Source organism: Schistocerca piceifrons, chromosome X, assembly GCF_021461385.2.
Source record: "Schistocerca piceifrons isolate TAMUIC-IGC-003096 chromosome X, iqSchPice1.1, whole genome shotgun sequence".
Classification (NCBI taxonomy): Eukaryota; Metazoa; Arthropoda; class Insecta; order Orthoptera; family Acrididae; genus Schistocerca; species Schistocerca piceifrons.
In genome coordinates, this window is record NC_060149.1 from 62,324,025 (window position 1) to 62,338,438 (window position 14,414).

General features: G+C 37.7%; 1 protein-coding gene across 2 annotated transcripts in view; it reads left to right on the plus strand.

The window, feature by feature from the left end:
- Positions 1-14,414, plus strand: part of LOC124721277 (isoleucine--tRNA ligase, cytoplasmic) — a 168,894-nt gene that overhangs the window by 90,214 nt on the left and 64,266 nt on the right. For both annotated transcript variants that reach the window (XM_047246162.1, XM_047246161.1), the window contains 2 exons: positions 3,524-3,739; positions 10,054-10,256. In XM_047246162.1, coding sequence (XP_047102118.1) covers positions 3,524-3,739; positions 10,054-10,256 — 419 coding nt within the window. The remainder of the gene's footprint in view (positions 1-3,523; positions 3,740-10,053; positions 10,257-14,414) is intronic.

Sequence of the window (14,414 nt, forward strand, 5' to 3'; positions counted from 1 at the left end):
TATAGTAGACCAGATGATTAAGCTCATCCATGACTCTTTAAAGCAGCTCCATCACCATGGCAAGGGACTGGTCTTTTGGGGGGTACCTGGCCACGTCGGGATACAGGGAAATGACGTGGCCAACAAAGTAGCCAAGGAAGTATGTCGAGATGGTGAATTCCATCAGTGTCTTATCCCGCTGCATACCATCATCTCATTTTCTAACAGATGCATCATGTGTCAGTGGGAGACTGAATGGTTGAAGATGACAGAAAACAAACTGTGGTCGCTCAAATCGACCAAACAGTTATGGTGGACTTCACGCCAGCCTCACCACCGGAAGGAGGTTCTGCTTACCAGGCTGTGCATTGGACATAGCCCTTTAACACATGGCTTCCTCCTCCAGTGGTAGGATCCACCACTCTGTGAGGTTTGTAGTGTGCCACTTTCAGGTCAGCACATTTTGGCAATGTGTGTCTTATACACTGATACCAGGACAACCCTCTGTCTCAATGGAGATCTGACCACAATCCTCATGTTTTCAGTGTTACAAGAGTGGTGAAGTTTTGTGAACTGTCAGGCCTCAAACCTAAACTGGTGGGGAAGGGAGGCAGACTTTAATTCATTAGAAACTGGTCCACATGTGGGGACAGCCTTCATTCCCATCTATGAGATCAGCATGCTGACTTTTCGTCAGGGCACTGATGACCATGATGTTGAGCATCCCTCACCTAAAATAATCAATATCATCATCATTGGTCAGGTGAATGAAAAACCAACTTCTCTCTCTGCAGATACCTAATTTGTATCCAGAAAGCTGATAAGGTTTTCTGCTATCACAGAATTATACTGCTCACTGAAATACTGCAAAAAATGAGACAAATTAGAAATTAAGTACGTAATTCAGAACATTATAAGAGCCATACCAGGAAACTGACTGGTTCTAGGTGTCAGTAAGAAAGTTATTACAAGTTGGTTCCTTCAAAGAAGAAAGCAGCAACCAGTTACTGGTAATAATGCAATTTATTTACACTATTAGTGCTGTTACCAGTTTCGAACCAACAGATTCATCTTCAGACTGTTGTTCAGTTTACAAAGGCATGCTGAAAAGTAATGCCTCAAAGTTTTTTATGTGAACACTCTTAAAGATTTTAAATAAAACAAACTTGAGGAACATTGTACATCATTAATCTTCATGTCTGCATATTTATTTCTCAACATAGTTACCCTGACAGTTTACCAACTTCTCCCAATGAGAGACCAATTTGAAACTTCCTGGCAGATTAAAACTGTGTGCCCGACCGAGACTCGAACTCGGGACCTTTGCCTTTCGCGGGCAAGTGCTCTACCATCTGAGCTACCGAAGCACGACTCACACCCGGTACTCACAGCTTTACTTCTGCCAGTACCTCGTCTCCTACCTTCCAAACTTTACAGAAGCTCTCCTGCGAAGGTTCGCAGGAGAGCTTCTGTAAAGTTTGGAAGGTAGGAGACGAGGTACTGGCAGAAGTAAAGCTGTGAGTACCGGGCGTGAGTCGTGCTTCGGTAGCTCAGATGGTAGAGCACTTGCCCGCAAAAGGCAAAGGTCCCGAGTTCGAGTCTCGGTCGGGCACACAGTTTTAATCTGCCAGGAAGTTTCATATCAGCGCACACTCCGCTGCAGAGTGAAAATTCTCATTCTAGAGACCAATTTGTTGATGACCCTCACTGTATGACTTTGTTGATGGAGCCACAAACTCACCTCTGTATACACCACTCTATCACTATCAAAGTAATGTCAGTGAAGGTGTTCTTTCAGTTTTTGGAAACAGGTGAAAATTGGATGGGGAGAAGTAGAGACTGTATGGAGCATGATCAATGACAGTGGACCCAAGGCACTGCATTGTTGCAGATGTTGCAGCACTTGTTTGTAGTCTGGCATCATCACCATACACAACCTTCATTTTTCTATGGATTTCAATTGGAGGCATGTTTTCTGCAGTTGGAACCTCGATTACAGCATGCTGTTTCTCACACACTGACATCGTTACTTTACACACTATCATGTTACACACAAAAATCCAGAGTCCTCTTGTGACAGAGGGTTGCAACTTGCATCACTGAAATGGGAAAGTCAGCCGAGTAATATGCATGACTTGTAAACACCTCAACTGAAATTGAGAACAGATAAAAAATTCAGACACATTACTTTTACACACACCCTCGTTTATTGCATTTGTTGTTTACACTTGTTGTTGGCAGTTTTTCTCCAACAAATAATGTAAACAACAACAAATGTAGTAGAAACATAAACAGCCATCTGAAAATGAGTCCATTGGGTCGAAACTGTTAACTGTACTATTTTGGTAAATGAATAGCATTATTGCTGCTTTCTTCTTTGCGGGAATCAACTTGTATTTTGTACACAATCATGGTCTTGAAAAATGTCAATTGTTGGAAAAATAGTGGGAAGAAAGTTTTTGTTCCAAGTGTCATTAACACATTTAGTTTGTGATAATACAAATACAGAAATTCAGCATTAGGTTTTTAACTAATAGGACTGTAGTCAACAAAAACCATTTCTCATAACTTCTAAATTTTGGAACTTGAGAGCAAAGCTCAGCTTGCCACAAAGACCATGCAACATCTACTAATGCATGTTTGAAAGACTCTTTTCTTGGTTTGGCACATGGATCAAGTGTAGGAACATGCAACAGAGTAACGAGAACACAGGAGCATTGAAAATGCATTTTTTTGGACGAAAAAAATGACAGAACATTTTCCATTTACACTCTTCATTTAATGTCCTTGTGCCCTGTATCACATAAACGTGCTCAAGCAAACATCTCCATGAATTTCAAATGTTTATTCACATTATGCATTCAAAAACTGAGTTTTGAGCCTGAAAACACAGAAGCAGCCTCAATTATAGCCCTTCAAGAGTATTTTTCGGGGGAGCCAAATTCACAGCTGGAGCAATCTTTGTGCAATGATTGGTGATGTTATTGGGAAGATTTTAAACTGAGTTGTGTTTTCTGGAGTCACGGCAGAAACTATCCAGGATTATTGAATTGTGATGACAGTCTACAAACTAATTGTTAGGTTACCTCGCAAGCACATAGCTTTTTCCGGAAGGTTGTGAAAGAATTGTCATTTTCTGGAACATCACATGAATCAGATTAGATTATGCATCTGGAAACGACTTGTAGTTTAGTGTGTACAGCTGCTATTTAACAATTTTGAAGGGTGTTGCTAATGCTTTGACAAACAGGCAAATGGCAGTTGTGTCTCTTCTCATTTACCTGACCCACTTATCCTTTTACATGTTTTCCAAGTTTCTCACAAACCATCCCAGATGAATGCCACTGTTGTTCCCACATAGTGTAATGTTTACGATTATCAGAAGGAAGACTCCTTCATTTTTTAAGAACTAATTTGGATATTAATTTTCCCAAGCGGTTAAACATTTATTACATTTGTGTATTTTTATCTACTTTACAAAATGTTGGTGCGTGTTGATTTTAATCCACAATGAAGTTCAGTATGTTATTCTTTTGGTTGTCAGGAAGGTGTGGACTTAAAATTTGATCCAGATGAGAGAGTGGAAGAGTCTTCAACAAATATAATGGATAGATGGATTCTATCTTTCACATATTCATTAATCAAGTTTGTGAAAAACGAAATGGAGCACTATAGGCTTTATACAGTTGTTCCTCGCCTCATCAAGTTCATTGATAATTTGACCAACTGGTATGTGCGTATGAACAGGAAACGACTAAAGGTGAGTAAGAGATGCTTTACTTTGAAAGTGGTGGTGTTGTGTACCAGTTCAATTCAGTATCTCTCTATTAGTGACCTAATTTAACCATCTGATCTTCAGCATTCTTCTGCCACACTACATTTCAAAATCTTCTATTTTTTCTTGTCTAAACTGTTGAACGTCCGCATTTCATTTCTGCTCCGGACAAATACATTAAGGAAAGACTTCATAAAGGCATGTGTCTGCTATCAAATAATTTCTGCAAATACTTGCTAAAGCTATTACATTAGAGCAAAAATTTGCACATGTTTACTTTCGCAAGTTGCTTGGGCAAGTGAATTTGACGAACTTGCTGCCAGTACTTGCAGAATTATTTCCACCAGTGATGATGTAAGGTGGCCAAGTGGAAGTTTACAGTGTAGTGCTTAAAAGCCAGAGCAGCTGCCACCATTGTATTATTATTATTATTATTGTTAAATAATAATTGTAGTGAGGGCCATTGCATGCCAAGTGCAAAATTTTGGAAAAAGTTCCCACATGACCATCACGGATTTTGCTGAAATTTTGTGTGAACATTGACATGTGTTCCCAGTTAACATTGGTAAAGTTTTACCTTCGCCAATTAAATACTTACAGAGATATAGTCATTTGTTTGGCCCCGTAGCGCACCTCTCAACAATGCTGCTGCGAGTTTTCGGCAACTTTGAGACATAATATTTCTGGGAATATTTTCTTGAAAGAAACAAAACTTGGCCATCTTGTACTACTTTTTGCTCACTGTTAAACAAAATAATAAAAAAAATATTTCCTTACCAATTTTCGTATGGATAATTTGAAGTAAAGTCAGACAAAAAAGTACACAATCAAAAAATATGCTGTTTAATTTTTCATATGTCAGGGAGTAATTGTAGTATAAATGTGAGATTTTCATGTGTAAACTTACCAATACAAGTTTGTAGAATAACCATAGTTTACAAATTGGAGACAAAGTTGAAGATTTTTCTAAAAATGCCAAAAATGGCAACTGTTTTCATTAGAAAGACCATGTTCTAAACCATCTAAAAAAACTATATTTCTTTTTGCAGTGCAAGCATATAAGACCCTAAAAAGCAATGATAAGGTGAAGCCAAAAAAATACTTGCTAGAAAAAAGTGTGAAGTTAAGCCATTTATATCTCTGAAAGTAACTGCAGCATAAACGTGAAACTTTGCTCGTATAAATTTACCAATGCAAGGTCTTAAAAATATTAATTTTCATTCACCTAATGCTTTTCAATATTTGCCAAAAATGGTTATATATGGCCCACTTTTACAAAAAGAAATCTTCTGCATCCTCTTTTAAACCATTTTCATTAGAAATACTATGTTATAAACCACCTAAAAACTAGGTTTGATTTTGTAGTTCGAGCAATTAAGGCCTAAAAAAAGATGACTAGTTTGAGGTGCATTGAAAATGGGTCCATGTTCTGCTGGTACTCAAATTAAATCCAACATTTTTCGTTATGTTTTACAACTGTTTAGTAATCTCTGTGGAAGATAATATCAAAAGTTCTGGTTACTAGCAAACGAGCTTGAGTCACAAAAACTGCAAATAAGTAGTCTCTTTTGTGTTTTTAAACATCTCTACAGCATTCAACTCTACAAAATTCTTTGAATAAAAAACTGAAGTGGCTAAGAGTCCAATAAAGAGAATAGTTTTCTCTTTTTTGTGATAGTAACAGTTTGAGCTAATCACATCAGTAAATTGTAATTTTTTAGGTTCTTTTGTGCCAAAATTTCTTTTCAAAAAATGCCATGAGTGACATCATCTGGGCCACAGCATTGTTTCCCTCATGACATTTTACAGCAAATTAATGAAACCCTTTAAAAAATTCAAGTAGCTTGAAGTAAACCTAAGCTTAGGATCCTAAAAAGAGACCTTTTCTAGCTTTTGCCCCTGATGCTTAAAGAATTTTATCAGGCTTGGGAACATGTGGTAAAGAAATCCACCTTTGGCTGCTGTTGCACAGCTGTCAGGCATGGCCCCTGTGGTGATGGTGTGCTGGTTTTGTCACTTTAAAAGGTACCAGCAGTGTTTAAGCAACCGTGTACCATAGTAGCAGAGTTATATAATTCTCCTCTGTACACCAGTGTTCCACATAAAGCGCAAACTGCTAACACAAAATATGCTATACCTTAAACCAGAGTGAAACTAGCACATCAGTAACATTTCACAATAAAGAGACATACTAATGATGCTCTTTAACATGAGTCAATTCCAAAAAATTTCAGGAAGACTGCTGCGAACTTGTCACACAATGTGACACTGTGTAAATCATGCCAATTTATATGATGTGTGCTGGAGCTGTTATGCAATAATTATACTACCATGATGTCCACTGTTGAATTGTGAAGTTTATAACCAGTTTGATTCTGTAACTACAGCAGAAAAACATACAGAAATATCTCCACTGAGTCATGATGAAAGACACTCCTTTTTTTGAAATTTTGCAAGTGTTTCAGACTTTATCTCACTTCCAGTCATCAAAACCTTTGATATTACTTTCCACAGAGAGTACTCAATGATTTAAGAACATAGTGAAAGCTGTCAAATTTGAGTACCAATGGAGTGATGGCCCAGTGTCGTTTTTTAAGAGACTTATATGCTGACATTGCAAAAACTTTTTTTGAAAAATTGTCAACCTTGCCCTCAATTTCTAAACTATTGGAAAGAAATAGGAGAACAAAATTTTATATGCTACAACCTTTTATTGGTAATTCTCTATGTGCAGAGTTTCAGGCTTATCAAGAAGTTGTTTCCAGAGATATAAAAAGCTAAATTTAACATTTTTTTGGGTGTCTATTTTACGAACAACTTTGCTTCAAATTATTCGTATAGAAATTGGTCAGGAAATTTCTTTTTTATTATTTTATTAAGAGAGTGCAAAAAGTTGTACAAGGTGACCTATTTTTATTTCTTTCAAGAAAATATTGCCAGAGACATTATGTCTCTAAGTTGCCAAGAACTCATGGGTGCACTGTTGATAGGTGGGCTAAGGGGTCAAACAAATGACTACATCTCTGGAAGTATTGGATTGATCGTGCAACTTTACCAATGTGTACTGGGAACATGTTCAGACGTTCATACAAAATTTCATCAAAATCTGTGATGGCCACGTGAGAACCCCTAGACCAGTTGGCATGGAATGACCCATTAACAATAATTTAAGAAAAAAACGCAGTGTTTGGGTGAAGTAATGGATACAGAGGCATGCATATTTAAGGTTTCAAGGACTGTTGTACAATCAAGTATTCCAAAACAGGATACAAAAGTGTGTTAAGCTACATCACCAAGAAATCAGCTTCTAATTACTCTTGAATTTCTAGACATGGTATTTATTAATTTTATTACAAATTTAATGCATTTACATTTAAATTAACATTTTTAAAACATCAGCTAACATTTTTAGACACCCAAGCCTTCCGCTTCCCCTTTTGATGAAACAAAGTAAGCAGCAAATTCATTTCCCACTTCTTTCACTGGCTGTGGGCTATTATGTATTTTTAGGGGTTCCAATGTTCATTTGTTTCAGTCCACTTGTATCTGTGGCATTCTCCTTTCTGTTATAGACATTTTCGTACTGATAATGAACATGGAACACTTAGTCAAGTTTGAAAATCACACTCAACAGCTGACAAGTTCAGCAAGTAATTGCAGCAACATGCAAGAGACTGTTTCCACAAACTCCTGCTTCTTTAATTCCACAAAACTTGCGAAAGTCACTTTGCTGGCACAGTTTCTATGTCAAAGAACTTGCAGGAATAAATTTTACAGGTGACTTCAGGAAGTTCAGTTACTAATGGACACATGCCTTAACACTTAAATATATATTCAATGCCAACAATTTTCTCTTGTTGTATATACATGCTTTTCTTGTTATTGCCCATCTGCAAATTGACTTTCCTATTTTTAGCCCTCGCCAGTTATTTTTCTGCCCAAATACTGCAAAAGAATGAAGGAGCTGTGTGAAAACTCAGGAAAGTGCTTGTAGTAAAAACATGAGTATTGTTTCCAGTCAATGATATGTCCACTTTAGTTTCCATTTTGCATTCAAGGTTCCAAAAATCTCCAAAAAATTAATGGTATTTTTGAATGAAATAGGAGAGGAGAAAATCCCATTTTACTACTTTCTTTACACTTTAGTTTTCTTTTCACTTTTTCTATTTGAATATATTCTATTGCCTTGAAATTTAAATTTTTATTGCCTTCCACTAATGTATAGACTCTTAAAATTTTGTCACATACTTTTCTTATTAACAATCATAGCATTGATTATATTTCTGGACTAATAACTTGAATGAAACACATATCAGAATGACATACCATATTTACCCGATTATAAGACAAGCCTTTTTCCCCAAATTGTCATTCTAAAAATACGGGGTCAAGATCAAACTGTTGCTGCTGAGTTCAATGTTTTTGCGTTGTTTAATGATTAATATAGGGGTCATCATACATTCACACAGGAAGCTTTGTATTGAAGTTTTGTACAGATTAATTTTGAACAATCCCGAAGGGTAGGACATATTGAACAATTCGAGATTTCCTGATATGCTGAAGTGCTCGATATGGTATCTACTTTGCTCGAACAAACACGTGAAATTTGACTTGTGGCACTAGTGCAAGGGATATGCGAGAAACTATGAGCTAGCCACTACAACAGTATAATGCTCTGCTTAAAAACTGATAGTTTCATGAAACACAGGAGGTAATAACATTAAATTCTATCAACTTAAAAACTTTTATTTTATTTGAACTGGATTGCAATAAATGTTCTCATACATGTTTGGATACTGTATATGTACATTTATGCTGTTTTTTTAAACAAATTTAACTTTCAAAGGAGACAATCTTTGCCTTCAAAAACCATTAGTTGATTCTGAACCGAGATCAACATTTTATTTGGTTGTGAGACACAACATTTTATTTGGCTGTGAGACACTGAAATGATTTGCTAAGGGGTTGCAAATGAGAAATTGGGTTGGTGTACATGTTAGAATACTGGAGAAAATTGAAACCATTTTTTAATCATTTATAGAAGATGATGATGACATTCAGATGAAACAAGAAGGCAAATTATCTTCTAGAATGAAATGTCTAAACTGACTGTAAGTGTTCTCACAAGAATAAATTACAGTGGAAAGACTTGTTGAGGGGATAGTACAGACAGACGTGTCTAGATCATGGGATGAGTGAAAGATCAATAATAATTGGACTGAATAGTGATTGCAATCTTTTAGTTATGTATTAGTTGCTGTTTGTACATACAACCTGCACCCTAGATGATGCTTCACTGTTGCTCAGGCACAACACTGTGGAAAATTACAGGGGGGACAGTGACCCAGATTGACTGAGAACTATGTGTGTGAGGAGGGGAGTGTTGAACTAGCAGAAATTTTGTCATGCAGCCAGCCATGGGAATGTATGCTGTGTACTTTGGCTTTTTATGACTTATTAAATGATTAAACTGCAGTTTTCCTGAATCCATTTTCACTCGGAATCAAATTGACTGCAAAATTGGAGAAATACTCAACAATAGCATACGTGTCTGCAGGTAACGTTAAAGTCTAGGTGGGGGGGGCCAGTGGCGTACTTACGTGTTTTATACAGCAATGTTGTCAACAGTCACCATGAGGTATGATTGGAACGATTGGGGGTGTGTCAGCCTCACAGACAGTGAGATTGGTGGGCAGACAATATGTTTGGAAGCAATAGACATTCTCACATTCATACGTCGGTATAGAGGGACAATCTACTATATGTTAAAAAAAAAAAAAAAAAAAAAGGCTATGTTCTTCTGTTCCACAGTAACCAAAACCACAGAAATCGCAACATATTTGGAAGATACAGCCAAATATTTATGACAACAGAGATATAACTTTCACAACTGTCCTGTCGGGATGACGACAACGATGATTAAAAATGGTGATACCAGATATGAGAGCTAAGTAAACAAAAACAGGAGTGAAGATAGAAATTAATGTAAACAGTTTCTTTTTGTTTTATTTAGAAATTAATTTAAACAATTTATTTTTGTTTTATTTTATTTCTCCTTGTATTATCGAAACATAGACAATTAATAAACGCCATGTTAGAGTAGGTAGAATGTTATAGTTCGTAATTGTGATTAGTCAGAATATGTTAAAAAATAAATTTGTCTCGAGGAGCCTCTTAGAAAAAAAGGGGTCATCTTATTTTCAGGGTCATCTTATACTCAAGTAAATATGGTACTTTCAAGATTACCAATAACAAGTTAGTTGTCAGTTGCTTTGTAATTTCATGGTATGATTTTTCAGGGAGCTTTTGGAGTAGAAGAGTGTACAGGTGCCTTGAATGTGCTCTTCGCTGTCCTTTTGCTGATGGTTAGAATAATGGCACCATTTACACCATTCATTACAGAAACAATGTACCAAAATTTAAGAAGGGCACTAAAGAAACAGAACTTTGAAGGCTGTGATAATACAGAAAGTGTACATTATCTTCCTTTTCCCAAAGTGAGGTGAGTGGTTTTCCATGATTTTTATGGCTGTGATTCACTGTTACAAACTTGAGATCTAGTTTATTTCTGTGGATTTTTTTCAAATGAAGTGAAATTTCCGCATAATCAAAACCTGTGAATACAATCAAACTTGAGTGAATTTATGTGCCTCATTAGTAATAGATGGCAGTTTAGAAGACTGGTACCATTCTCAAATTAAGAGGGTCAGTCAGAAAGTAATACCTCCTATTTTTTATTGTCTGTAAATAAAGTTTAAGTGAAAATTTTGAATTTGGCACTAATTCTGTAAAGCTTCTTCTCCAAGCCACTGAGGTTGTAACTTCCTTTATTAACAGATGCCAGTACTGCAGTGACTCACAAAATGGCTGATATTGATGTTTATATTAGACAGCGTTCTGTAATAAATTCCTGAGTGCAGGAGGTGAAATGTCCGTTAACATTCGTGCAAGGCTGCAAAATGTGTACGGTGATGCAACTCTGGATATCAGCACTTTTAGGTGATGGGTTTGTCACTGTAATGAAGCTGAAGGGGAGACAGCGTTTGCTGATGAAACACGGATAAGCAGGGCATTGACAGTAATGACTCCGCACGACATTCATTGAGTTGATGATGTCATGCAAAGTGACTGCAGATGATTTGTGTTGCATTAATCCCCTCAGTAGAAGCAGTGTGATGATGATCATTCAACAACTAGCTTAGATACCAAGAATGCTAAGCAACCAGAGTAGAGAGACAAGAAAAACAATTGCCTGTCAACTCTTGCAGTGCTTCCATTTAGAGGGAGAGAAGTGTCTGAAAAAGAAAGTGACCAGAGATGAAACATAGGTTATTCTTTCTGAAACAGAATCAAAGAGGCAGTCAATGGAATGGCATCACAGAAACTCGCTGAGGAAGAAAAAATTCAGAACTTAAGATCGGCAGGGAAAGTTATGGCTACATTATTCTGAGATGCTGAGGGTATGATTACAGTTGTGTGTGTGTGTGTGTGTGTGTGTGTGTGTGTGTGTGTTTTTTTTTTTTTTGAAGCAGGGATGCACAATAAATTCTGTCTAATACGTCAGAACCATCAAACAAGTAACGTAGATCTTCAGTGAGTTTGCCCAACAAAAACTGTGATGGATGTTATTCTTTTGCAATACAGTGTGAGACCACACACTAGTCACAATTGGATGGGAAGTCTTGCCTCATCCCCCATCCAGCCCTAACCTGGAACCATCAGACTTCCATATGTTGGGGCTGTTAAAAGAAGCTCATTGTGGTACACACTTTAAAGATGAGGAGGCCATGAAAATGTCTGTGCATCAATGGCTGTGGAAGCAGGACTGTGCGTTTTACTTTACTGGCATACATGCTATTGTTAAAAGATGGACCAAAACTACGTCTGTGTGGTGGTTGCATTTGAAATTCTTGACAGACAGACAGACACACACACACACACACACACACACACACACACACACACACACAGAGAGAGAGAGAGAGAGAGAGAGAGAGAGAGAGAGAGAGAGAAGGGGGGGGGGGCAGTCAAAAGTCCAGGGTTATCATCCCATCGTGAAGTACATTTAATGTTAATGGTGCACATAACTGATAAAAACTTACAATTAATGTGGTACAATAATGGAAAGTTCTGATAGAGCATGCACAAGTGTTTGCCCTCACACACACTTTAAATGCTGTGATGTGAACCTAAACATCTGTTCATTGTACAAGCACAATTCAGTGGTGAATTATCCTTTATATGAGAATACAGCATACTGCCTATTCCCAGTGCCCCACCAGGTTGTCATTTGAGACAAATTATTTTTAAGTGTTCAGATGTTTTATACACCAGTGCTGTCAAGTATGGCCAAAACATGTAAATCAAGTATAAAGTTGCAGCCCAATAACAGTCACTGTTCATAGTCTTGTGAATTTCGTGGCAATTGCCATATGATTACTTTTTGTAGTCACAGAATTAATAAGCAGGAAATATGATCAGAATAAATTCCCCATTTCAACCACATATCACTGAACTTGTGTATTGCAGGAACCATGACATTCTAACAACTCGAGGAGAACCCCACGCCAAAGAGGCAGAAATTGGTGAGGAAATGCAAAGGTTAAATAAGTAGAAAGTCTTTACAGGAAAGAGCTTGCAGTAAAGATTAAGCCTTGTGATAATTTGTTTTTGAATGGCAATTAAAACTCTTCCAAAAATGTTATATTGCCAACCTACGCTTTCCTCCAATTCACTGCACTGCACTACATCCAACATTGTTTTCACTACAGATGTTCACCATTTAGTGATGCTAAAAATAATAAAGTGGTGCCAACGAGACAGGCAGCAAAAACAATATGCCTTACATATCACATGACTCTGGCACTGATGCTGATGTGTGTCTCTCACCGAGCATGGTCGTTTGAAGCGTGTGCAGATCCACACAATGGAAAATAAAGTGTCTACATCCAGTGGCTTAAACACCGTAAAGAAGGGAATAATTGATTAGAGCTCCCAAAATAAGAAAAAAAGAAAAAGAAGAAAAAACTGAGCTTCACATACATTATATAATTGTACAGAGGAAAAGTAGTATGCAGGAAAATTTAACATAGTGTGTATGGGCATTTGGTCAGGACCAAAAAAAATGGACATAATATAGAGGAATGTTATGAAGAGGTAACAACTATCATTATTACTACTGGTTTTATAGTGTTTACGCACCAAGCGGCGGCAGTACACACACTTAAAAGACTGTTGTGATTGGCAAGCTTTCAGAGCCAGTGGATCCTTCTTCAGGCAGAAGGGTTGAAGGGGAAGGAAGGAGGGTGAAGGAAAAGGACTGGAGAGGTGTAGGAAAAGGGGTAGATTTTGGGAAAGTCACCCAGCACTATGGATCAGGAACGACTTACCGTACAGGATGAGAAGAAAAGACGGATTGTTGGGGACTGCATCAGACAAGATTTGAAAACCTGAGAGCTTAAAAGTGGGAGGCAGGATAATATGGAAGAAAGAGATAACTACTAAAACATTGTGCACAAGTTAATAAGAGTGAGAAGCTAAGTGCATTGTATGTAACAGAGGTGGGAGGGAGTGGTGAAAAATAGACGGGAAAGACAATGAAAGATGTAGTAAATTAAAACGGAGTGAAGAAAAGACTAGTTACAGTGAAGAAAAACTGAGACGGAAGAAATTAACATAAATTAAGGCCAGGTGGGTGGCAAGAACCAAGGACATGTAGTGCTAGTTCCCATCTGTGGAGTTCTGAGAAACTGGTGTCTGTGGTGAAACAGTTGCCGAGGTCACAAATTTCATGTTATAGGGCATACTTTGCAACAGGATATTACAAGTTGCCAATATATACCCTCCACCTATGCTCATTCACCCTAACTGATAATTTGGTGGTAGTCAAGCCGATGTTGAAGGCTGTACAGTGTTTACATAATGGCTGGTATATGACGTGTCATTTTGCAGGTGGCTCTCCCTTTGATAGTATATGTTTTGCCAATTACAGGGCTATTATAGGTAGGAGGGTGCATAGGGCAAGTCTTGCAGCAGGGATTGTCACAGGGTTAGGAGCCATGGGGTAGGGATATGGATGCAGAAGGAGCATAGGGTCTGATAAGAATATTGGGAGGGTGACGGAAAGTTATTCTAGGTGTGGTGTGCAAAATCTTAGACAGAATGGATCTCATTTCAGGGCATGATTTTAGGAAGTCATGGCCCTGTCGAAGTAGCTGATTAACACATTCCAGACCAGGATAATACTGTGTCACCAATGGTGTGCTCCGAAGCTGTTTTGTGGTGGGATCAGCAGTACCAGGATTGAATGTGATGGCCCGGGAGATCTGCTTTTTAACAAGGCTGGTGGGGTAATTACGTGCAGTGAAGGCTGAGATGAGAGTGGTGGTGTATTGCTGTAAAGAGTTTGCATCCAAGCAAATATGTTTGCCTCAGATGTCAAGGCTGTATGGGAGGGAACATTTGACATGGAAAGGATAAAAACTGTCAAAATGTAAGTATTGTTCTTTGTTGGTAGGTTTAATGTGGACAGAAGTGTGTAGCTGGCCTTCATTGAGTATGAGATCAACATTGAGGAAAGTGGCATGGGATTTGGAATAGGACCATGTGAAATTTAAATGGGAGAAGGTATTCTGAGATTCCAGGAATTTTAGCAGGTCAG